The sequence below is a fragment of the Accipiter gentilis genome, chromosome 8 (genome assembly GCF_929443795.1).
Source record: "Accipiter gentilis chromosome 8, bAccGen1.1, whole genome shotgun sequence".
In the NCBI taxonomy this organism is placed as follows: domain Eukaryota; kingdom Metazoa; phylum Chordata; class Aves; order Accipitriformes; family Accipitridae; genus Astur; species Astur gentilis.
Window position 1 is genome coordinate 36,203,765 of NC_064887.1, and position 24,656 is coordinate 36,228,420.

Sequence of the window (24,656 nt, forward strand, 5' to 3'; positions counted from 1 at the left end):
CCTGAAGCCCACGGGGAGAAGGCCGACCCTCCCCACGCACCCGTGGGTGCCTTCATCTGGGGATTTTGCTGCAAACCCAGCGGACGGGCGCAGGACACTTGCACTGGGGCTGCAGCCACTCGCCTCCGGGAGAGCGTGTCCCCAGCCGTACCTCCCTCTCCTCCCGGCGGCAGCGGGCTCAGGGCGCTGCCGGTCCCCACGCGTGGGGACGGGGACGGGGACGGGGACGGGAACGGGGACGGGAACGGGAAGGGGCGGCCCCGCCCACCGCCCCGCGCCGCCAGGGGGCGCGCCGGGCGCCGCGCGCCCGCCCGCCCGACTGCGGCACGGCGTGGCCACGTGAGCGGCGGCGCGGGGGCGGAGCCGGCGCGGGGGTGCGTGCGGGCGCGGGCGCGCGCGCGCGGCGCGGCGCGGTGAGGTCAGACGTCGTTGGCGCCGGCTTGGCCGCCCGCCATCTTGGCCCCTGTGTGGAAGCGGCTGAGGCGCGGCGTCGCGGCGCCGGGAGCGGCAGCGGCCTCGCCGTGTCCGGGAGCCCCCCGGGGAGGGCCGGAGCGCCGGCCCAGCCACGCTGTGCGCCAGGTAAGCGGTGGCGCTTCCGCCTTTCGCAGCGCCCCGCGGGCCTGCGGAGCGGACCGGCGCCGGGAGGAGCGGGCGGCGAGCGGCCTGCGCCGCATGGCCCCGGGCGGGGGCGGCTTCCGCCCGGCCTGGCGGCGGCGGCGGCAGGCCCGCGGCCGGCGGCGAAGGGGGCGCCTCCGGGGGCCGGTACCACCGCTGCCCGCCGCGGCCGGGCGGAGGAAGGCGGCGCGGCGCTGGGCCCGCGGCGGGCAGGCAGGCAGGCCGGCCGGGCTGCCCCGCGCCGCTGGGCCGCGCCGCACCACACCGCATCGCCGCGCCGCCCGGGGCCGGCCGCGCCCCGCGGTGGGCACAGCGCCGGGCCTCGCCCGGGGGTGGCGGGAGGGGGGCTGCCGCGGTGGGGGCGGCTGAGGGCCGCTCTTGCGGGCATGCTGCTTGTTTCTCCCGCCCTCCCTTCTGTCCCCCGTCGTCGTCGTCCTCCCCCGCCCTTTCCTTTTTAACGGCTGCAGGTCTCTCTCTCTAGGGAGATTGCTGGAGAAATGTGCGGTTCCGTTCGTGCGTTTGCGCTCACTTTGTGGCTGTGATTCTTCCTCCAGAAACGCGGGGGGGAGGGGAGCCCTTTCTTACGGGATGCTGGAGGCACATGCAGGGCACGGCGCTTCGTTTTTCTAACTCTGAAATATTCATCCGCAGTTCTTGAGTTGTACAGTAAAAGGTTGTTCCTGGGTTGTTTGATGTGTAACTGAGTGAAATACCGTTCAGGAAGATAATATTTCTGCTCCTAGTGACAAGATTTGTAGGAGTGGGGTGAGCAGTCAGGGGTGTTCTTATTGATAGCGCTTGAAGGATGGTGAGAGCATGGTTAGATGACACGGCTAAAATTCAGGCAGCTAGTCTGCAGTGGGCATAATGCAGTGGGCATAACGAGAGCCATCACCGAGGGATGCAGGGATTGAAGATCTTGGGGGTAAAGATGGCCCAGATAGTTTCTGGTTTAGCCCTCCCCTTTATGGGGAAGGGGAGCGTGCATGAGAGTGTGGTGCTGGGCATTGAATGGGCTATTTTGTTTTTTCTGTTTCTTTCCTTTCTGCGTCTCTCGTGTTTTGTAAGCTTGTTCCTTTGTGAAACGTCTTGAATTCAGTATCATTGTGGAAAGACCATTTTTCCTTGTTGCTCTTTGATTGCTGGGGTCAGATGGGTACATTACTAGAAGTTAGCATAATTTCCAGTGGAATGACCAGGACTTTTTAATAGTTTTGTTTCTTCTGCAGTGAGCCATCAGGCCTACCAGTTGTCTGAAGAGCTCTGCTCAGACAAGAAACTGCTTTTGAAGGGGGGAGGAAACAGGACGTGATCTCATTTGTCCATCAGTGAGAAACAAAAGGATTACCGTTTAATACTGACTGCCAGGATCTGAGTGGCTGTCAATTTTCTTTGAATTATGTAGTCTAGAGGACTCTTTTTCAGTGTTAATTTCGGGGTGTTTTAGTGCAACTCTGCTGCAGTCTCCTTGGGACTAAGGAATCTCAAAGTTTTGGGAGTTATTTGAACTTGGTGAATGTTCAGTGATAGGCAATTTGTGCCTCAGGATATTGTGCTCATTGCGTGGGGAGTATGACCACTTTGGTGGAGATGTGTGCTTAAGAGGTGGCTGTTTAACCCGAAGTGAGAACTTCGTTCTCTTGTAGGCCAGGGCTTGTGTGTGGAGACTAGGATTATGGCCTCTATGTGTGTGTCTGTCACCTAGAACTCTGCATTAGTGTATATATGTTTTCTGCATAAAGTTGATTGCTTTGGTAAATAATAGCTTGTAAAATATGTATAAATCAATGCGCAGTCACTTCTGTGAGTTTTGCTAATGTAAATATTCTGTCTCTTTGCAGTTTAGTAGCAATTTATAATTTCTTTACTCTCATTTAGATTTCATAACAGGAACCCTAGCTTTTTGTAGAGCAAAGTAGTTAGTCTATGGTTTTAACGTGGTTGCTGGAATCCTTGTTCGATGGTACACATTTATGGTATGCATCTTCTGTAGGTCCTATTTCCCCACATCCTGAAGTCTACTAGGGAAAGTGAAACAGGCCACAACTAGCAAGGAAATGATGCAGTTCGGAAGGGAGCTCTTGTGTAGGCTTTGTTCTGTCTGAATGAATGCTATATGTCAATTAAGAGAAAGAATGTAAGTCAAAGCAGTGGGTATGTGGTATGGGGTTGACTTCAGCCAGGTGTCCTAAGTTACTGAAAGTGCAAGCTCTTTGTTCCAGAATATTTTCCTGGCTAACTAACGGGAGTGATGTGGAAGTGGATAAAGGGTGGAAGATGTAGTTTAAATGCCATATAAGCATGGTGTGGATAAGAGGCTTAGATGTGAAGATAAAAAGAAAAAGGTAGCTCTTGCAGAAGAATTAAACCCTTGCATAGTGTAGCACACTGGAGATGTGAGCGAAGAAAAAACGTTCGTTTTCCTTCAGTTGGAGGAAGAGTGGGACATCTTCAGAGGCTGTATACAGTAATGGAGGGTTTGGGGGGCGGGGGGAACCCAACTCCACCCTGAAAATGCACCACCTTTCCACTAGTTGGGGATGGATGTTGGGCTTGTAATGACGGGACTGCCAGTGGTGTTTTACTGGTAGAACCAGTTCATCTTCTGTAGGAAATTTTTTCTTTGCTCAGCTTCATGCCCTCTCTTTTTTTTTGGGGGGGGGGGGGTCTGGGTTTCACAAAACCCTGCAGAAACTTCACATGGGTGAAAGCAGGTGTAAAAATAAAAGCTGAAATTTGTGTGAGGAGGTGGGAGGAAATAATACTCTGTGTGTGTTGGTGAAACGAAAACGGAGGGCACAGAAGTCTTAAAAAATGCATAAAGAGTAGAGGAAGATGAAGTCCTAATAAAAATCAGATGAAGACAGCTTTTATGTCTATGAAGAACAGGCTAACAGAAATAGACTGTTTTTATTACAAATACCTCAACCATTACATAACATTCTAACTAAATGCTAACGAACTAGTCTGTTACAGATTGCAAACATGTATTAAAGGGAAAAGCTGTGTATCGTTCCCATTGTTCATGTTTTGATGTATCTGACACTGTCCTGATTAACAGTAAAATTATAGTGCAGAATCAATGTTATATAGCTTCAGTCCGAAGTATGATGGTGATGTGGGCTATACTTTCAGGGGCTTACAGCATGAGACAGGAATTACTGCACTCAGTGTTCAGGTACATCAAATGCACAAGTAGTGCCTAAAGAACTGTGGCATCGCCTGATGCTGGGTTACTGAGAGAAGAAGGGTCTATTAAATATCTCTATAAATCAATGTACAGCTGATTTCTAAGTGAAATGGCAGCTCCACTCAATTTTTAGTTAGTTGGGAGGCAAGATGTAGTTAATAATGCTCAGAGGTATCAAATGGTTTTTCATAGTAAAACCAGCAATGGCTACGTTGCCCATTTTTTGCTGCACTGCTTGCTTAAGCTAGCAAATCAAACTTTATCTGCTTAGAAAAGCAAACCTTTTCAGGCTGTCCTCATTAAATCATGTAAACAGCTACAGCTTGTTCTAAAATTAATACTTTGTAAGCACGTGACCTTAATATTCCTAGGTTTTAGTGCTTGTAAATTTTAACTTATAATTTAAAACTATGACTGTACACTTAAATTGTATTTTCTGGAGTAATAGTTTAAGTTATTCTTGGCAAAAGAAACATTATTTAACTGATTTGAATCTTCAACTAAGCTGGAAGTGCAGGAACATCTTCATTTTGTTTTAGAAGCCAATGCTTTTCTCCCAATTTAAGACTTGATATGCTTTAGGACTTAATATATTTCCTCTGTTTCAAAGTAACCATGTGTTCCACTGGAGGACCTCACTGTCTTTAGATCAATGCTTTCATTTTGCAAAAAATAAATTATTCTATTTACAGGGCTTGTTTTATAATAGTGTTTAGGACAGTCTGTGCTTCCTGTACAAGTGTATCCAGGTGTATATATAGGTGCACAGTAGAAGTGTTCTAGTGAGGAGGAACAATAACATTTTCTTTTGCTAATGTGTGTAAATAGTCAGTAGGAAAGATGTGTTCTAGTAAAAAAACTTGCCTTTGGCTTGTGACATAGCTACTTGGTTAATTTCCTGGAGTCATCTTGATTAGGAGATGTTTTTCATGCCACAAATCAAGCTACCAGCATGGACAGAGCTTCATAGTATGAAGTTAGTTTTGGATAAAGAAAAGTTTCTTGAAAAGTATTTTGGTAATGTATTGAGCCTTAAGTATTTACCTACTGCATCTTGAAAGCAGAGTGTCAAGAGAACACATGGCGTCATGGTGTTCTAAGCAGAATAAAAAGGGAACCAAGAGCAACTGAAGATGTTAAATTTCATCTGTAGCCATTTGGCAGATGCAAGTTTACTTCCCTGGAAAATGGGTTCTGTAATGCTGAAAAGCAGATATGTAAAGCTGGGTATGCTGATAAGGCTTTTCTAATTTAGCTCCTCATCTTTTTTTTTTCTTCTCTTTTTTTAACAAGACATGATTGAATCCAGTCTAAAGCAGAGGGCTGAAGTTGACCCTTAGTGTAATTAACCAGTGTTGTCCAGAACTGTTGTCAGTGTGGTTTTTGCAGCTGCATCTCTTACATGCTGAGCATTCCTTCAGTGAGGAAGGAGATGGTCTCTATTCCAAGAAAGTAGTGAGTCACAGGGAAAAACATGTAACCAGAGATCTGGAGGATAACAGGCACCAGGTAAGAGAGACTGTTTGTGAGCAGCTATGAGCTGTCTCCAAGCTGGACCAGACCAAGGAGCAAATTCTACCACCTTTGTATGCAGGGGAGTGAAGTTTTTTTTTTATTGATGCTGTCAATGGTGTATTATAAGCTGGTACATTTGGCAGCCCTGGCTCTCACTCTCGCAGTGGGGCTATCTTAAAAGCCTTAAAAACAAATATGCTGTAACATCTCTTAATACAGAGGAGAAATTATTATTTTTTATGTACATGAACCACGTTAGGTATATGGTAGGAGTTACAGGCAACACAATTTAGGTGTTGAGCAAGGTGGGAAGTTTTGAAGGTGGTGACAAGTAGCTTAAGTCATTACATAACTGATGAGAGTAACTGTTTTGAATTTTTTTTATCATGATAAGGTCATATACAACTCTCTATAAAATTGTTTATTCTGTAGATTCCTGTAGTTGATGAGTGTACTTCCATCTTCAGGTTGGACCCTTCAAAAACAAAAGTGTCTTAAAGTGAACAGAAAAGAGTTGGAAAAAATAGCTAGAGAAGAGAGAATTCATTTTGGCACATATATTCTAAAGAGAAATTAAAATCTTTAAGGATGTAGCCCTAGGGTGATTCTTGTGCACTTCCAAAATATTCTGAAAAAGCTCACAAATCGAAGAGCTTGCCTGAACATTATTTCAAAGCAACATCTAACTGATTTCTGAAGTAAAAAACCTTAGATGTAACTATTCATGTTACTTAGAGACTGATCTATGAATAGGGGCTTTGGAAAAACAAGTTTTGTATAAAAAACTTTTACTTATTTGCAGCTGAGGTCAGGGATACTTAAAGATGTAGAAGGGTATGATGTGGAGAGAAATCCACTGCTCAAAGTGCGTTGTGGTTCCTTGGGAAGAGTGCTGAAACTAAGTGTCGCTTCCTCTGTCAAGAAATGTTAATTATTACAGTGGGGCTTGGAAATTGTGGTAAAGAAGCAGGAAATGGAAGTCTTGAAAAAGATTCTTTGAGTTATTCCCACCAAGGAATGGCTTTACGTTTGTCTCTTAAACTGACCTGCCCTCTTCCACTGTCCAGTTGAACATGGGGTGGGTGGAAAGGGTTGGAAATATGCCACCGGTTTAAATGGCATTGTTTCAGAGTTTGTAATAAAGTGCAAGGGCTTTTGCAGTAAGAGTATTAAAATGAAAGGGAAAAATGAAACAGTGAAGAGCTGAGTAATTTTATATGGCTGCAACTTCTGCTGGTCATCTGTTGGGAACCTGGTCTGTTATCATGTACCTATCGATTATCTTTCATCAGCTTCCTAAAAGGAAGTGTTTTGTGCCAAACACTGTGACTGACTTACGGAGTCACCTCTTGTTCAGCTCAGCTGTTGTTTTCTGCTAACTTATGCCAGACAGCCACCTGCAGAGGAACAGATCCTGAGCAGTGTTCAGCCTGCAGCTGGAGTCAGATCTGCTGAAGTGCAGCTGGAAGGGAACTGCAGCTCGCTGTTACTCTGTATGTCTAGAAATAAGAGGACATCCAGTAATACGTAGAGACTTCTTGCTCATACCTTTTTTGCTGTAGGGTGCAAGCAGTTCTGCTTCCTTTATTCTTGCAAATGGATCTTCAAATCCACCATCATCACCAGTTCTGATTATTCTTTCTGTGCAACTAAATCTAAATGTACCAAGTGCGGAGAAGTGCCAACCATTTTAATAGTTTCAGCACTCTCATTTGAAAGTACATGGGAACATCTGTATGTCACCCATTGTGTAGCTTCTTTTGCAGCCCCACTGTGGACTACCCTTTTGCTCCCCTGTTCTCAGCCTGACAGACCAACCGCTACTCAGGATGCCACTAAGGAGACTCCCCATGTCTCTTTCTGTGTGCGTGGGGATAATGGGCGTGCTAGTACTTTTGCCTTTTCAGGCTTCTGTTGGACGGCATGATGCAGTTGAGCAAGAAACAAAGTGGTACTCGTGACAGTGTGCTAAGTGCATTTGTAATTTTTTTAAGGGACTGTGTTCTTAAACATTAACAGATGCCTTTACAGAGAATGGCTGTGGTCAGGATAAACTGACCTAAATTAATTTGTAAGAAGCCTAGTGAATAGTTGTAACTTTTTCAGTTAAAAAAGACTTTTCATTGGTAAGACAGGTCGCATTAGTTTTCTGTATTCAGTGAAAAATGCTGCCTACCAACCTACTATTTGAATACTGTATTTTGGTAGCAGGTACATGGCTTGTTTCTGCAAGAATTTGCCTTAATCTATTCCCTTATCTTTTTCTCAAATAGGCAATGATTCAGTTTTGAGAGCTTTGAAGTTTTCTCATTCTTTTAAATAATGGAGATTTCTTTAATAAATGCTTTTGCAAATCTTGAAAATAAATCTCGTGGGGCATCTGGAAGTTGAAAAGCTAATTGGGTGAAAGCACTTACATTGTTCTCTTCCCAGAAGTAATGAGAATGCATCTCATTATGATTGTCTCTTTAATTATATAGAAACTGTTCCCCCCCCGCCTCACCGTCCTGGTTTCCTTCCAGCACTTCAAAACTCCTGCCACAATTAAAAATTTACAATTTAAAAAAGTTTCTTCACCAACTACATGAAACTGGAAAATCAAAAATCTGTCTTGCAAAAAAAATTTGCTCTAATGCTTAGTGATAAAGAAATAAAGATGTGTAAAGAAATTGTCAGGCTAAGAAGGAATAAGATAGCCTCCCTTAAAAGTGAGCTGCAAAGAAGTTTTGGATCTTATATTTTAAGAAAAGAATACATTTGTAGTTGAAATGTATTCAGTAATCTTGCAAAACATCTAAATTATTCTAATTTATGTCTGAGGATTATCAGAACATGGCAAGAATAGCTGTGTTGTGTTAGTGCATTAGCTTTATGGTGTGCTAGTTCTGACTTATGTGTGGCACGCGCTGTCAATCTCTGCTGGAATATCTTGAAAAATCCTTTCTGGCAAAGCTGTTTAAATGTACTTTGATAACTTGAAAATGGGCTGGTACTTGAAGGAATGCTTCTAATACCATACAGTTATTAGTAGTTATTAATCTTTGTCATTTTTACTTGAGCTGTGGTGGTATTAAGTTTGTTTCTACTAGTCTGGTTTATGTAGAACAAATGAGTAAATGAGCTAGACACTTGTAATACCGATGAAGGCTGTAGTATATCTTATGTGGTCACTATACCCCACAGGTGAAATTTTAGTCTAGTAACTGCGTTCTTCTCATGTAATATGGATTGTAGTCTTTTCGGGCTCTGGAAGCTTTTTATTCATGTATCAGTGAGAAACAAGATTTGTTTTGCATTGCTGCTTTGTTGTGCCTTGACCTGGACTAGGAATTGCTCTAAAAAGAATTGTAAGCTCCACTAGCCTGTCGGTCATTACTATTTGGGTTTGCCAGCAGGCATACAGAGAACTATTTCTTTAAGCTTGAGTCCACATTTACCTCGGTCATCAGTAGGAAGCTATCTGGGACAAATGCAACCTTCCAAAACCATGACTGTAAGAACAGAAACAAGGTATGCTGGATCAGTGCTGAGGTTGTTATGTTAAGACCAAGATCATTCTGGTCCATTCCACTAGATGTGAATGCTGAACCCAATGTACATTTGGTCTAGTGGCACATACAGGGTTTCTGAATCTCATAATTTTATGGTGCCTGTAACACATGCAGTTATGGTGTACAACCTCAACCTTTAACTCCATTCTCTTTATTATTTGGTTATATGCAGATTCCATCAGTATATTAGCCTAAAGAACTATCCCTCATGTTGCAAAGAAGTTTGAAAAAAATGACGAAAGTATGTTTTCTAAACTCAGAAGCCAAACTGAAATCACTTCTGTCTAGATCTTTTAAGCCAGTCATCAATTTTTTTGGCTACACAAAAGATTAGAGACTTAGGGCTGAGTCTTGACATCATTGCGTGTTTCACCTGAAGGTACTTGAATGGTAGAGTAAGTATGGGAGAGGATTTCTGCAGGAGTCTTGTGTGCCTAAAGGTCCTGCTGCTGGAGATAGCAGATGTTGGATTTTCAGTTCAGAATTATGATGCAAATATTCTAAGCAGAATGGGGTTTAGGGATCTTGTGTATTTAATTTAGTATAAGCTCTGTAGTTACTCTTGAATTTACTTAACTGTACTTCAGGTGTTCATAGGGAGAGTATGCATGGCTTTGCGTGAGTGCTGGAACATAGAATCATAGAATGGTTTGGGTTGGAAGAAACCTTAAAAGTCATCTAGTTCTAACCCCCCTGCCATGGGCAGGGACACCTTCCACTACACCAGGTTATTCAAAGCTCCATCCAGCCTGGCCTTGGATGGGACATCCTCAGCCTTTCTGGGCAACCTGGTCCAGTGCCTCACCACCCTCACAGTAAAGAATTTCTTCCTTACATCTAATCTAAATCTACCCTCTTTCAGTTTAAAGTCATTACCCCTTGTCCTATCACTACATGCCCTTGTAAAAAGTCCCTCTCTGGCTTTCTTGTAGGCCCCCTTTAGCTACTGGAAGGCTGCTGTAAGGTATCCCCAGAGCCTTCTCTTCTCCAGGCTGAACAACCCTAAGTCTCTCAGTCTGTCTTCATAGGAGAGGTGCTCCAGCCCCCTGATCATCTTCATGGCCCTCTAGACCCACTCAAGCAGGTCCATGTCTTTCTTATGTTGGGGGCTCCAGAGCTGAACACAGTACTCCAGGTGGGGTCTCACGAAAGTGGAGTGGAGGAGGAGAATCACCTCCCTCAACCTGCTAACCACACTTTTGATGCAGCCCAGGATGCAATTGGCTTTCTGGGCTGCAAGCGCACATTGCTGGCTCATACTTAATTTTTCATCCACTAATACACCCAAGTCCTCTGCAGGACTGCTCTCAGTCAATCGCCCAGCCTGTATTTGTGCTTGGGATTGCCCTGACCCATGTGCACTTGGCCTCGTTGAACTTCATAATGTTTGCACAGGCCCACCTCTCAAGCCTGTCAGATTGCCTCTGGATGGCAGCCCTTCCCTCCAGCATGTCAACCACACCACACAGCTTGGTGTTGTTGGCAGACTTGCTGAGGCTGCACTCAATCCCACTGTCCTTCACCAACAAAGATGTTAAACAGCACTGGTCCCAATACCGACCCCTGAGAAACGCCATTCGTCACTGGCTTCACTTGGACATCAGGCCGTTGATCACAACTCTTTCAGTGTGACCATCCAGCCAATTCCTTATCCACTGAGTGGTCCATCCGTCAAATCCATGTCTCTCCAATTTAGAGACAAGGATGTCATGCAGGACAGTGTCAAACGCTTTGCACAAGTTCAGGCAGATGATGTCTGTTGCTCTTCCCTTATCCACCAAAGCTGTAACCCCATTGTAGAAGGGCACCATATTTGTCAGGCGTGATTTGTCCTTAGTGAAGCCATGTTGGCTGTCAGCAGTTGCCTCCTTATTTTCCATGTGCCCTAGCATAGTTTCCAGGAGGATCCGCTCTGTGATTTTGCCAGGCACAGAGGTGAGACTGGCCAGCCTGTAGTTCCCCAGGTCTTCCTTTTTTTTCTTTTTAAAAATGAGGTTATGTTTCCCCTTTTACAGTCAGTGGGAACTTCTCCAGACTGCCACAGCTTCTCAAATATGATGGATAGTGGCTTAGCCACTTCATCTGCCAGTTCCCTCAGGACCCACGGTTGCATCTCCTCAGGTCCCATGGACTTGTGCATCTTCAGGTTCCTTAGGTGGTCTTGAACCTGATCTTCTCCTACAGTGGGTGGGTCTTCATTCTCCCAGTCCCTGCCTTTGCCTTCTGTGATGAGCGGTGTGGCCAGAGCACTTGCTGGTGAAGACTGAGGAAAAAAGGTCGTTGAGTACCTCAGCCTTCTCCAAGTCCTGGGTAAGCAGGTCACCCATTTCCTTCTGGAGAGGGCCCATGTTTTCCCTAGTTTTCCTTTTATCACCAACGTACCTATAGAAACTTTTCTTGTTGCCCTTGACATCCCTGGCCAGATTTAATTCTACCAGGGCTTTAGCTTTCCTAACCTGATCCCTGGCTGCTTGGACAATTTCTCTGTATTCCTCCCAGACTACCTGTCCTTGCTTCCACCCTCCGGAGGCTTTCTTTTAAGTGTTTGAGTTTGTCCAGGAGCTCCTTGTTCATCCATGTAGGCCTCCTGGTGTTTTTGCCTGACTTCTTCTTTGGTGAGATGCATCACTCCTGAGCTTGGAGGAGGTGACCCTTGAATATTAACCAGCTTTCTTGGCCCCCCCCCCTTCCCTCCAGGGCTTTATCCCATGGTATTCTACCAAGCAGATCCCTGAAGAGGCCAGTCTGCTCTCCTGAAGTCCAGGGTAATGAGGTTGCTGTGCACCCTCCTTGCTGCCCTAAGGATCTTGAACTCCACCATTTCATGGTTACTGCAGCCAAGGTTGCCCTTGAGCTTCACATGCCCCACCAGCCCCTCCTTGTTGGTGAGAACAAGGTCCAGCATAGCACCTCTCCTCACTGGCTCCTCTGTTACTTGGAGAAGGAAGTTGTCATCAGTGCATTCCAGGAACCTCCTGGACTGCTCGTGCCCTGCTGTGTTGTCCCTCCAACAGATATTGGGGTGGTTAAAGTCCCCCATGAGGACCAGGGCTTGTGAACATGAGGCTGCTCCTATATGTCTATAGAGGGCCTCCTCTGCTTGGTCTTCCTGGTCAGGTGGCCTGTAGCAGACCCCCACCATAATGTCACCTGTCACTGCCCTCCCTTTAATCCTGACCCATAGGCTCTATCAGCTCCTCATCCATCCACAGGTGGTGTTCCATGCACTCCAGCTGGTCATTGACATTGAGGAGGGCGACAACCCCTCCTCATCTCCCCTGCCTGTCCTTCCTAAAGAGCCTGTATCCTTCCATTCCAACACTCCAGTTATAGGAGCCATCCCACCACCTCTCTGTGATGCCAGTAAGATTGTAGCCCTGCAGGCATGTGCATGCTTCTAACTCCTCTTGTTTATTCCCCATACTATGTGCATTTGCATAGAGGCATTTATGTTGGGCCCCTGATGAAGCTGACTTACTGCTGGAGTAGCTGGGATTCCTTTGTGTTGCTCTTCAGGTGCTCACCTGCTGACCTGTGATCCCTCTCCAGACTCTGGGCATCTATTGCTGACACTGACATCAAACAGGTAACAGTGGGATGGATTGAGGTTCCCGTCCCCTGACAACTTTAGTTTAAAGCCCTCTTCACCAGCTTGGTGACATGGAGGTGCAATGATAAGTCTAATGATGTTCCAGGCTAGGAAGTTGTAGGCAATAGTAGAGGCTTTTTTTTTGTTAAAACTCACTGGGTGATACTTGTACCCTTTTTCATTATCTAACTTAATGTAATTCAAAGAAGTAGCTTTTGAGCTTTAAGTTTATCATCTGTATTTAGGTTGAAGATACAAAATACTTGATGCTAGACTTTGATACTTGGTATTTTTAAAAATTGATTTCTATTTTAATTGTAAATTATCTTTAAGATACAAAGCTATTGTCCTTCCTTTGCAGAGGATGTAAATTTACTAGAAAGCTGTCTAGAAAGAGTGAAAACCTTAATATGAAGACATAGGAGTGGTAGTCTGAGGAAATGTTTTTCCCTGCTGGGAAGAAGGGCAGGAGTTGGTTGTTAGTTGGTCCTGAACTCCATTTAAGTCACCTGTTCATCTGCTGCTGGTTAGTGTCTGCACTCCAGACCTCATTCACTGCCTGTTGCTTGGGAGCAGCTGTTGCTTTCTTAGGTCTTCTTTTCTGTGGTGATGTGCTGCCTCCTTGCAAATTTTGTTTGTTGTCTGGAAAGCCCCAATGAGTCTATATTTATCTTAGCTACAAAGTAAAAGTTAAATGTGTTGCTGGCTCTTGGTGAGCTTCTGAATGGTAAACTGAAACTACCCATAAAAAGTTAGGCCACTCTGCTCATTTGAATCACAGGGTGGAAACTTCAGCTCAAATCATACCCTGTAGGAATTAAATTCCCATTGACTGTAGCAGCAGATAGATGCCTAAATAGATCAGAAGCATTGTGGCTTTAGTCTAAGATTTAAACTGGAATTTAATTTCCATTCATCAGCCTCTTCCACTGAGAGCAGTGGTGCCCGTGCTTTGTCCTTCCAGCTTTTTTCCTTGGAAAAGAGATTTATTTATTTATTTATTTTTAAACTACTTCTTTACTGTCTTCATTCTGCTTGATGTGATAAGGATTTAAAGACCTGCACTGGATATTATCACAGCAAAAAAAATTCTGTGCAGGGCTTTTGAGAGAACCTTACTTTTAGTTTCAAGAGAATTTGCTTTACTTCAGTATGTGGCCATCTCTTTACAAAGATGACAAGAAAGTATTTAAAAAAAAAGTTAGGTAGTCATTGCTTGGTTGTCTTTTAGTACTTATCAACCTTCAAAACCGCCTGTCTTTGTACATCTCAAAAACGTGGCTTTTTGTTCTTTGATAATTTGTAACATGCCTTCTGTAGCCAGTCTTATACTATTTAATTTAAATGTTTCATTGCTAGCACTTTGTACAGTTTAGATTTGAATCTTTTCTAGTGATAAAACTGGGTTTATGTCTCAAACGTGGAAGAATCTACAGCCAGAAGATTACTTAAAAGTGTAATTATAAAGCTAAAGTAGACAGAGGTATTACATCTTCTATGTGTATAATAGTTGAGAACTGAATAAAAATTTTATGGAGGTGCTTACTAATTTCAGCATTTTGTTCATAAGAATAGCTGTATTTGTTTGAGTGCCTCTTTACATTATCTTCTTCCTTCCTTGTAAAAGGCAAAAGTAAGTGTAAGATCTGTGTTGATGAACATTATCTCTTACCCAGTGGAAAATGGGAGACCAAAATTGGGCCACTGGTGTAAAACATGGAAGAAAGTAAACATTGAAAGCATTGAACCACTGGGTAATAGTATTCCCTTAGATAATATTTAGGTAGTATTTGTTAAAATATTGAACAGCTTGCTTTGATATTCTGAATATAAACATGCAAAAAAATTATCCTCAAACTAAATGAAATTAAAACTATCCTTTCTTTCCCAGAGTTCTTAACTAGCTGTACTGGCATCATTCTGCCTGTGAGGGGAGGGGACCATAACCTCTCTGATACCTGAGGTCACTTGAGAAGATTTCATAGATAGTACAGGTATCAGAAGTTATCTTAGCTAAAAGAAAGAAGCTGTGTGATGTGAAAATGTGTAGTGCATTTTTGACAGTTTTATTGCCACTGTGAGTTTATCCTGTCTGTGGCTTTTTATCTGTTGTTACATGGGTACATTTAAAAAGACATGCTGGTGATGATTGATCTTATGGATCAAGCTTCTTTTGGCAGGGCTATTGCACAGGAATGTGATTCCTGTGCATGTTAAGTGAAATGTTCGTGCATATATAGTTAAATAATGTATTTAAATCTGTGGATAGAGATAAATTTGAGGTTTGCATGGTTGCTGTCCTTTTATCTGTGGTTTTTTACTCCAGCCAGCTGCTCTTAACTAATTTTTCCTTTTGTTCTCAAGAATGCACTGGGAAGGAAAAAAAGGAATAGAACTGACAGATTATTTTAGTCCGTGCTAATATTTTTCTGCTGCAGGATGTCTCCTAAAAGTTTATTTTAAAAGTGTTAGTCATTGCTATTAGTGCCGTGTTAGACTTGAGACACTCCTAATAGAAGTTCCCTGAGATGATGTGGTTTGTTGCTGGTTGTCCTGTTGAAAGGCCATATTCTAGGTGACTAGTATTTCTTACAGAAGGCAATTTGACAAGCTGCCTTCCAGTCTTTCTAGGGCAGCAAGAGATTTGCTTGCTCTATAGATCGCTAGTTTAAACTAACATATGCTTTGTGGTAAAGTTAGTTTCTGTGTAGACATTTTGTGGGTGGCTAATTTTGGTTGTTTTTCATTGCTTAATCTTAGTAGCTCTATTTAGGCTGTTGTTAGGTGTCTCTTAGAACTGATGCAGACATATTTGTGGATGCTCATTTCTGGCATTCACAGGCTGCATTTTTATAAGATGCATCTGTGGGATAATGTCCTAAAATGGCTTTCTTCTGTCATCATCTGTTTTCCACCTGACATATCTAGTTTTGGTAGTGTTTTGGAAAGACTTTCTTAGGCTTTAAAGGGCAGTAATTTGAAGAATGGTAGAACTAGCAAAGCCAGCTTCGCTACAGCTTTGTCTCATGACACAGTACTTTGGTTCTGAGGAGCAAAACTCATGTTGATTTTCCATTTGGTGGCCATTAACAATACTCTTCTATAGATTGTTTAGTGCCTCAGAGATTGGCCTGTGCTACAGTTTTTCATCTGAGGTGATGGGTGCAGAAGAGATGGTGATTAAGAGTTTTCTTTTCCTACTCAGCCACCTACCTTCACTGAATTTATAGAATCAATGCAATCTTTCTATCATGTACCCTCTGTCAAGCTCTGCTGAAAACCATTGAGCCCAAAATCTACAGATGGAGGAGAAAAAACAGGGATAGAAATGTGTGTTAGCCTGGCTTTTAAGGAAATAAAACTTAGTATAGATCTTGTTCAAGAATGAGTTATAGTGAGATCTACCCAGAACTCTTTGAAGATCTGGAGAGCTTCTGTTCTTCTAGGTCATAGAGCCATATCTGAGGGACATGAAATAGAAGCTCAAAAGTCCCTGAAAAGCATTACTGCAATTTTCAGCCTGCTTAGCAACAACCTATTTGACAAGGAACACTGCTGTAAATTGCTCTTGGGGGTGGGGAAGGGAAATCCTGACCTTAGAGGCTTTTTCTTTATTAGATATTTTGATTTGACAGAGTCTTTTGCTACTTAAGTGTTACTGGAGGTTTTTGAGGCTTGTTTTCACATCATATTAAGCTGATTAGTGCTGAAGCTACTAAGAATTCTTAATAGTGGGATAAATGGCCAAAATGTGGGGGATTTCTAAGAAAAATTGGGCCTGAAAACCTCAGTCCCAGAATGATGCTTTGGGCACCAGAAGGTTGTAAATAAAAGGTCATCAATAAGAGATGGTTAGTTAGTGTGTATTGTTTATAAACATATCCATGTCAGAGAAGTGAAATCAGTATATTTAATGGTGATTCCATTTGTTATTTCTGTGCAATCTTCTCTGCACAAAACCATGTATTCAATAATTATACAATATTGAGTGTTCATTTAAAATAACAGGGTTCCTTGATAATGCGTTACAAATAAAACACGAAGGTTTTGTGGAGTTCCAGGTTCATTGAATCCAGTATCTTATGTTTCTCTTGTTTTAAGTTGGCTTTATTTTTCTGTAAACAGTCTAAATTATAAATTAGTCTCTTTTCTGGAGATCACACAGCCTTGGGGTTTTTTTCAGAATTTAGTATCTAGCTGCAGATTATGCTTAGGTTTTACAGTTAGGAGGCAACTTCTTCAGTGAAGTTCTGGAATCTAAATATGCCAGACTTACCATTGAATATTTCCTTTCCAGCTGAATTTTTAAATACCATGTTATTTATTGGGTTTTGAGCACAAGGCTTGTTGAAGGGTTAAGAATTCTCTTTTGGAATTAATAACACTGAATTTGGGAACATCTGCCTCTAACATCAACCGAGCATGTGGCAAAAAAGCTTCATTTTTTCAGTTGTATTTAGTTCCAAAACTTACCAGAACCACATTCTTCAATGTGCCAGAAACAAAGCTATTCTAAGAAGAGTGGAGTTATGGCTGGATACAAATGACAAATTTGTACATGATGGGTTTTGCCCCTTAACCGCTTTCTTTAGTGTGCTTAAAATAGGGTATGAAAAGTCCTTCTGGATTTGTTTCTTGTTTTCTGTTTTGAGAGAGGTGCTAATGTGTCCCAGTTATGAATAAACTTTCATGTAGTGTTCTTTGTGGTGTTTCCTGCTTCACAGATGGGCATTTGAGGCACCGAGAGTTGAAGGTCATAGGAAATCTTCAGCAGATTTGAGTCCTGAATAGTGTCCTTTGCCTTAAGTCATTGCAGCTCATCCTTCTCCAAATTTAGCCAAAATATAGCCCTTGGAGTGGAGGTGGCAGGGACTACATATCCTAGCGGTGTTGAATAGGGAATGTGGGAATTATTCTAGTATTTACTTAATGTTTTTAAGACTTAAAAATCCTGGGAAGCTGATGTACAGGTTACCTATCCTAACTGATTGTGTGCTTGTAAGCTAAGTAAGTGTGAGGTGTGGGACTTAAGAAGATAGGACTGTATAAAAGATAACTGTTATATTGTTGAAGAAGTCTCTCGACATGTTACACTTGTGTGAAAAATAAAGACTTCTTTGTCTAGAGGTTTAAAAATACAGCATATGAAATACAGATCCAGAGCGTTTGTCATGCAGTTGTCTGCTTATATCAGCTAGGATGGATACCTGAAAAATACAGGGAATAGTAATCTTTCTCCCAAAGGTGAAGAATGGTGTATGATGTGCCTCGAACATAGACAGAAACATTAATTGGAAGACCATAACATAGAGAATACAGTTATTTCCCATGGCAGTTAAGAGTTGATCTATCCTCCAAAAACAGTGGATAAAGCAGCTAAGTTTCTACCTGAACCTTTGCAGAACTCTCTTCCCTTTTGCATGCCTGTCTGTATTTGTTCACCGAGACAACAAACTATCATAGCTTATACAGAATGCTTTTCTGTTCTTGCATGTATGTAAAACTGTTTTCATATGTATAATACAAAATACTGAAATGGACATGGTGGGAGAGAAGGAAGGAAACAGGACAAGAATTGCTGAGTTGTTAGATGTTTTAAACTTCTTACCCACTCCAGTTATCAAAAGTGACCTCAAAATATGTAATACTTTGTTTCTTATTTGATCACGTAAGAACTTTTTTTCCAAAGTGGAGGTAAGATCTTTTCTAGTCTGCAGTTGGTCCTGTTGGAGCATGATGCAAAGTTTACAGACATACGAACTAGTATCATTACATTCTAAACAAGTTGTCATGGGGAATTCTGAAATGATTAGGAGAGCTGGGATCTTAGTGGAGAAGGTTTGTGTGCTGTGTATGTGTGTTCTGTTTACTGGGGTTTTATTATTGTTTTAAAAATATGATTCTACAGTCTAGAATGTACTGCATTGTTTGCTCTTCTACTAACTATATAAGTGTCTAAGAGGGTACAGGTAAATATTCCTTAACAGAGACCGAGATATCTAGAATTTGTAGCAGCAACTTACTGTGCTAATTTCTATATACATACTTCTGACTTCATTGCAGGATCTAAATAAGCCAACCAGTTGCAGTCTGGAAAAATAGTGTGGTACAGAAATTACAGTAATAATTTTAACCTTAAAATCCTAAGGCCACAGTGAAGGTCAGTTAGCTTATTTGATAACATTACAGAGCGGCTGAAAGGTAATCTTTGCTCCAGAATTTGGGGAGCATTGTGCCTTCTGTGATTATGCATAATAGTAACTGTAGTCATTCAAAATGAACTGCTGAGTTGCTTAAATTTCTTCATAGTGCAGTGAACCCTGACAGCTGCTGCTATTGCTTGTACTATTGCCTGTTCTTCTGCTTGCTATCATGGTAGTTATTTAATTCTGTTAAGTAGTTCTGACATGTTTTGTATGTTGCTACTCTTCAGAGGTGTACAGCTGTCTCATGTTGTTACTCATATGATGAGTCTAAACCTAATGGATGGCAGCACTTCGCTTTTAAGAATTTGACTAATAGAGTTCAGAGTAACAGCTACCTTACTGATAATAACCAAAGGTATAAATACTATGGCAAACTGGGAATTGCTTGGTAAGTCTAGTACTTGCCAACCTATCATATGCACAAATTAAACATGTCCTATGTTAAAATACCTTGTACATGGTGCTACGGAGGGAATGATTCTAATGCTCCTGTATAGGAATGTACCCTATACAAGTACAAGTTTGAGTGAAAAGGCAAGGGTTTTGGAGCTGGATACGGCTCAAAATTTTATTTCATATGGCTCAAAACTGTGCAATAATCTCTTTATAACTGTTAGATGGCACTGGGTGCTTGTTTAACGTGTGACCTAGCAGGTATGTTTGTAGAGGGCCAGATGGGTCCTTCAAAGGGAGGATTTGTCATCCCTGGCTTGAGTACTTTGTCTAAAGTCCAGTTTTGCAAGTATATCTTCTTTGGCAACTGGTATCAGGTCTAAACTTAGTTAAATATGAATATATTGACTGGTCTAATTTAAAAGAGCACTGTTTGCAGTGCTTGATTTATTTTCTGCAAGTCAGATTACTGAGGACTGTGTGTTTTTAATGAATTTAAAATATTCTGCTTTTTCTTTGTAGTGGAACTTTGAAAAACTTGTCAAACAGTATGAATTTTCATACTCTAAAAGGCATAGTCCTCAGCTGTAACGAGCGGACCAATTTTTGTAAATTTGACGTTATTGGGGAACATGATCACTGCCTCCTGTTCTTTAAGCTATCAGATGTTCTAGAAAGAACAATTATTACAATTAAGATTTGTCCAAGAATGAATTCTGTTTTATTCCATGAAGAAGAGAGTTATGATTAAGATTTTCTGTGTTTGTTCTCTACCAGAGGTATAGGCTTTGGAAATTAAGATAAAAACATTATCTTAAACCATCCTCAAACTGCCTTCTGCTCTGCCTGCATCTGTTAGGGCTTCACTGCTTTTGTGAATTGGGGGGGCAATAAATGACCTGAGTCATCGTCGTCTTTTTTTTTTCTTTTTTTTTTTTTTTTTGCCAGCTTCTAGATTATTCACCATTGTGAAGATACTTGTTTACAAAATCTGGGGCTGGGATGAGTCTTGGGCTGAAAATTAAAACTGTGTATGTGTTCTCACTTGAAAGTGTGTGCGAGCATAGCTAAGTATCAAGTAATTATAGTGTATTACTTGATATGGTTATATGCACACCTGAAAGCTTGTTTGCCACCCATGTGCTCCTGGTAATTATCTGCCCAATACCTACTCCTCTGATGCTCAAGGATGAATGCGGTAGACTCTTTTATCATAAATAGAAGTCTGGGAGCAGGGAGTAACAGGAAAATTGAAGGGAAAGAATCTGCCAGGTTCTTTCACAGACATTTTACTGAAGACCTTACGATAAACTGAGTTTCCTCTTAGAAGAAGAGGCTATTGCAGGGCCTAATGTCTGATTTAGACTCCAGCTTGATAAACTAGTCTGCCTGGATTCAGGTCTCCGGACGAGCTGAAAGCAGTTGCATGGCCATGAATAATAATAATGGGCAAAGCTTGACATGTTGTTGAATTGCAAATAAGTATTGGGGCAGCCATGAACAGTGAATGGTTGCTTGAAATCTGCTTGCCTGGTAGCTCCAAAGATAAGCATGTCTAAATTTGTGTATCAGGCTGGGGGTTTTGTGGGGTTTGTGGTTTTTTTGTTTGGGTTTTTTTTTCCTTCCCTGTGCCTGTAATGATGTTTGAGTAGTCAGCTGTGGCTTCCAGTGAAACCTTGCAGCCTCAATGTGTAGTTTTTTTGATAGATAAGAGATGGCCTAACAGCCATATCAGTTCTGTGTTTTGGTTTACATGGTCCACTTAGTGAGCTGGGTTCAGCTTCCTTCCATCTTGTATTTCGTGGTTTTGGATGACATGAGGAATGGCTGTTGGTGTAACACATTCTGCTGAAATAGCCAAATGCTGACTAATTTGGCAAAAAAATCTGGGAGAAACTTTGTCCTTGGGAGAGGGGAGAATATGTTTCTTAGCTATGTATATGGCCCTGTATAAAGCTGAAGACTGTCCCCTTTGCAACAGTCTTCATGGATTGTAATAGAATAGCATCTGGCCCAAAATCCTGCTGAAGCTGGACCATCCCAAGGTTATTTGCCATCTTCTTAGTCTTGTTGATCATGGCTTGTAAATTAAGGTAGAAGGCAGAGAGAGTGGGAATGTTATCATTCCTATATAAATGAAACTTAACTTCCCTGGCCTTTTGACATTGGTTAATGTCTGTCACGACCAAATAAGTGCTTTATTCTTTGGACTACTTGCCCATGCAGACTATTCTTAATACATGAGTGCCTTGCATGTGAATCCAAGTTCCTTTTGAAGGCCTTCTGAGGCTCTAAGTTTGACCAGGGAGTTTGTTGATCACCAGAGGGTTTCAGCAGGATGTACAGCTTGTCTTGCTTATTGCAGTTTGCTCTTAGAATGAAATGCAAGAGTATTTGAGCATATGTAACTGTTCTGTAATTCATATGGAAATATATTTTTTAAATGTTATTGTAAGGGTGGTAGCAGGGGTTTTGGGTGGTGTTAAGATAAATCCACTATATAATAGTGTTCTGTTTAAGTGAATGCTCGCTTGTGTTCCTGCCTGATGATGAGCAGCTACTCTGTCAAGTTCCTTCTAAGAACTTCTAGTGAAATATCAGTGATAATTACTGGGTTCTTTTTCTCAAGGCTTGCTGTTCTGGGGGAAGGAGGGAGGAGAGGGGTGACCAGCTCTAACAGCCCTGTAATTTACTGCTGCAAAAAGAATAGTGTAACTCTAGGTTTAAGGAATTGTTCACCCTCCCTGTCTGAATATACTGTGTTCCTAGTTTTGATAAAGAAAACTTATGACTTGGTGTATTTAATTTCTCTAGCTGTTGAGTTCGTGATAATTTTAATGGGGGGGGGGGGGGGGGGGACGGGGACGACACAAATTCCAGAAATACAGTACCACAGTTAATGGTATCTCAGCACTTGGCTGCAGCAGTGGGTGAAGTCATTGAGCTTTCCTGGTGGGGAGCTAGCTGCTGGTGGAAACTTTGTGTGCTTTTTTTTTTTTAATGTGTGTGAGGTCATGGACAATATTTACCACTTTTACAGTGTTTAATATTAAATAAATGCTGACCCTCCTGATTTTGTGACGTTCAAATTGTGGAGACGGAAATACTTTAAAATTACATAGTGTTACCCAAGGCTTGGGGTTTCTAGGACTAATGTATTCTGTGGCATCTCCAGTATGCTTAAATGAAACAGTGCCAAGAGTGTTAAATATGCTGTCCTCTTTTGCCTTATGAACTCTGTCTTAAGTATTGGCTTATATTAAAATTATTTTAGTTTTCTGGTGTTTTTCTTTTCAGGCAAATTTTGAGGGGTGAGCAGGAAGTACCAGACTCGATGAGTTTCCATCGAAATGTCGGAAAAGTCAGGCCAGAGTACAAAAGCAAAGGATGGAAAAACAAAGTATGCAACACTCAGTCTGTTTAATACTTACAAGGGAAAATCGCTGGAAACTCAGAAAACCACAGGTGAGTAAACTGGCTGTAGTTTTGCATTCTATTTCATCATTACTGTAGTACTAAGTAAGAGTGCAAAGTATATGAGCACTTCACCACAGCAAGATTTTTTAACTGCTTGATACAACAGTTAAGTAGAAGAATTCTGGAAAGCAATCTTGATTACAGTTTCTGGTTAGCTATAAACAAGAGTATCGGTTCAGGGAGGCAGCATTTGCAGTCTAGTAGGAACTAGAGTATAGATAAATAAAAACTGGTTTATAGCTGCAGTCTCTTTGTTATCAGCATATGATATGCCATTCGCCAGCTGTGCTGCTTAACCATATTTCAGAAAACACTTGTGGTACTGGAGGTGTTTGATTAACAGGACAATGCTGACTTTCAGATCAGGTGCTTTGTTTTGCAGACAAACACTGGGTGAAACTTATACTGAAGTTTCAGATAAGGCCACTGTGGGCCTGCTTTTTCGTAATTGATTGAATTGAGAACCAGGGGGTAAATGACACTCTGAAAGCTTTTAATTTGATTTGACATACTTGCCTAAATTGAGGGGTGGAAGAGGGGAAGCACATTCAAACTTTGTTAAAGTTTGCCACAATATTATTTTTGAAAGTTGAAACTGAGATTTTTGTAATGATATCATGTGCCTAGGGCAGTATCTTGTACTTGTTCACCTGAGATGATTAGTTGGTAGGCTGAATGTCCTGTGTAGTCCATTAGCTTCATATTGCTTTTTTATACTTGTGGTCTGGAGTAAATGCAACTTGTAGCAATGTTTGTGCAAGAGCAGCATCTGCCAACTGAAACTGACAGCAAAAAATAAATGAGCTGGACCCATGTGGGTATTCCTGGACTCATAAAGATACATTAAACCCCAAAAAGGAGCAAGAGAATGATGCTTGTCAACATGTTAAAGGATATTAAAACATCAACATCACATTTTAAAGGGGTCCTCTAGCTTTCTGTCACTGAGCATTGTGTATAGAGGTGGGGCCATATGCCCTTTTGATCTCTGGAATAGGCTAACCATAGTGACACACTATTCAAAAAATACTCAAGTTGTCACAAACCAAGTATTTTATAACTCCCATTTTTTAAATTAAATTATGAAGAATTTTGTGTTTCTAATTCTTATATTTTTCTTGAGTTTCTTGCAAAACATTTTTAGTGATTTGTACAGCTTTGCTGAGTACTACCTGCTAAACAGCATTGTTAACTTGCACTTTCTGTTTTGCCATGCAGTTGCTGCACGCCATGGATTACAGAGTCTTGGAAAAGTTGCTATTTCAAGGAGGATGCCTCCCCCAGCTAACCTCCCCAGTCTCAAAGCAGAGAACAAAGGCAATGACCCTAATGTGAACATTGTGCCTAAAGATGGCACGGGATGGGCTTCAAAACAAGAACAGCATGAAGAAGAAAAGTAAGTGACCAATGAGATCAGGGTTGTTTTGCTGTGCTGTTTCTCTCAAGCTTTCCCAAAACAAGGGGTGGGCAGGGCATGGGAAGAAATTGGCTTGACTTGACTGTCCTCAAGATAGCTACTAGGGAGGAAAGAAGAATCTTGCTATTAGGGCAATAGTTTAAAAGAACAACAACAATAATAACCACACTTAGGTTGAAAGCAATATGCTTATAAATTCCATATAAGGGGATGAGTGTTTCCTTTAGCCCACTGACTTGGGTACCTTTGTGTAAGTTTTGGTGGCTGCTTAAGAGAAATACTATAGCATGTTTTTGTAAGATCAGTATAATCAACTTAAAAGTCTCTTGGAACTCTAGGAGGAACCCTTAGGCACACAGCAGCTAAGTTAAATAATAACTTGCAAGTTTGTGAGAGTATGCAAGAATCTGTTTAATTTAGTGTGATTGTGCTGATGTATGGCAGAGGAAGCTCAAAAATTCTTGATTTGTACACATTTATTTGAATCTGTGCTTTTCCTAATGATTCTTAATATTTGCGCTTTGGTTAGTATGCTATAAATTCTACAGACTTACGAAAATTTTCTGTCTTAAACTTTACACTGTTGTTTCACAGTCCCCCAGTATGTGATACAAACAAAATAGAGGTGATGGTGATGCACTGCTGTATACTGTGTATAATATAATTTCCCATGCTTAGTACAGGTTCATCTGTTGAGTTTGTT

General features: G+C 41.7%; 1 protein-coding gene across 16 annotated transcripts in view; it reads left to right on the forward strand.

The window, feature by feature from the left end:
- Nucleotides 1-433: 433 nt before the first annotated feature.
- The window catches only part of PRRC2C (proline rich coiled-coil 2C), a 79,323-nt gene continuing 55,100 nt past the window's right edge, over nt 434-24,656 (forward strand). For 7 of the 16 annotated variants that reach the window (XM_049809287.1, XM_049809286.1, XM_049809288.1 and 4 more), the window contains exons 1-3: nt 435-579; nt 22,357-22,524; nt 23,755-23,932. In XM_049809287.1, the coding sequence (XP_049665244.1) occupies nt 22,410-22,524; nt 23,755-23,932 (293 nt within the window). In that variant the 5' untranslated portion in view covers nt 435-579; nt 22,357-22,409. Of the gene's footprint in view, nt 580-22,333; nt 22,525-23,754; nt 23,933-24,656 lie in introns of all 16 variants that reach the window. The other 9 variants (XM_049809282.1, XM_049809289.1, XM_049809284.1 and 6 more) reach the window with 4 other exon arrangements.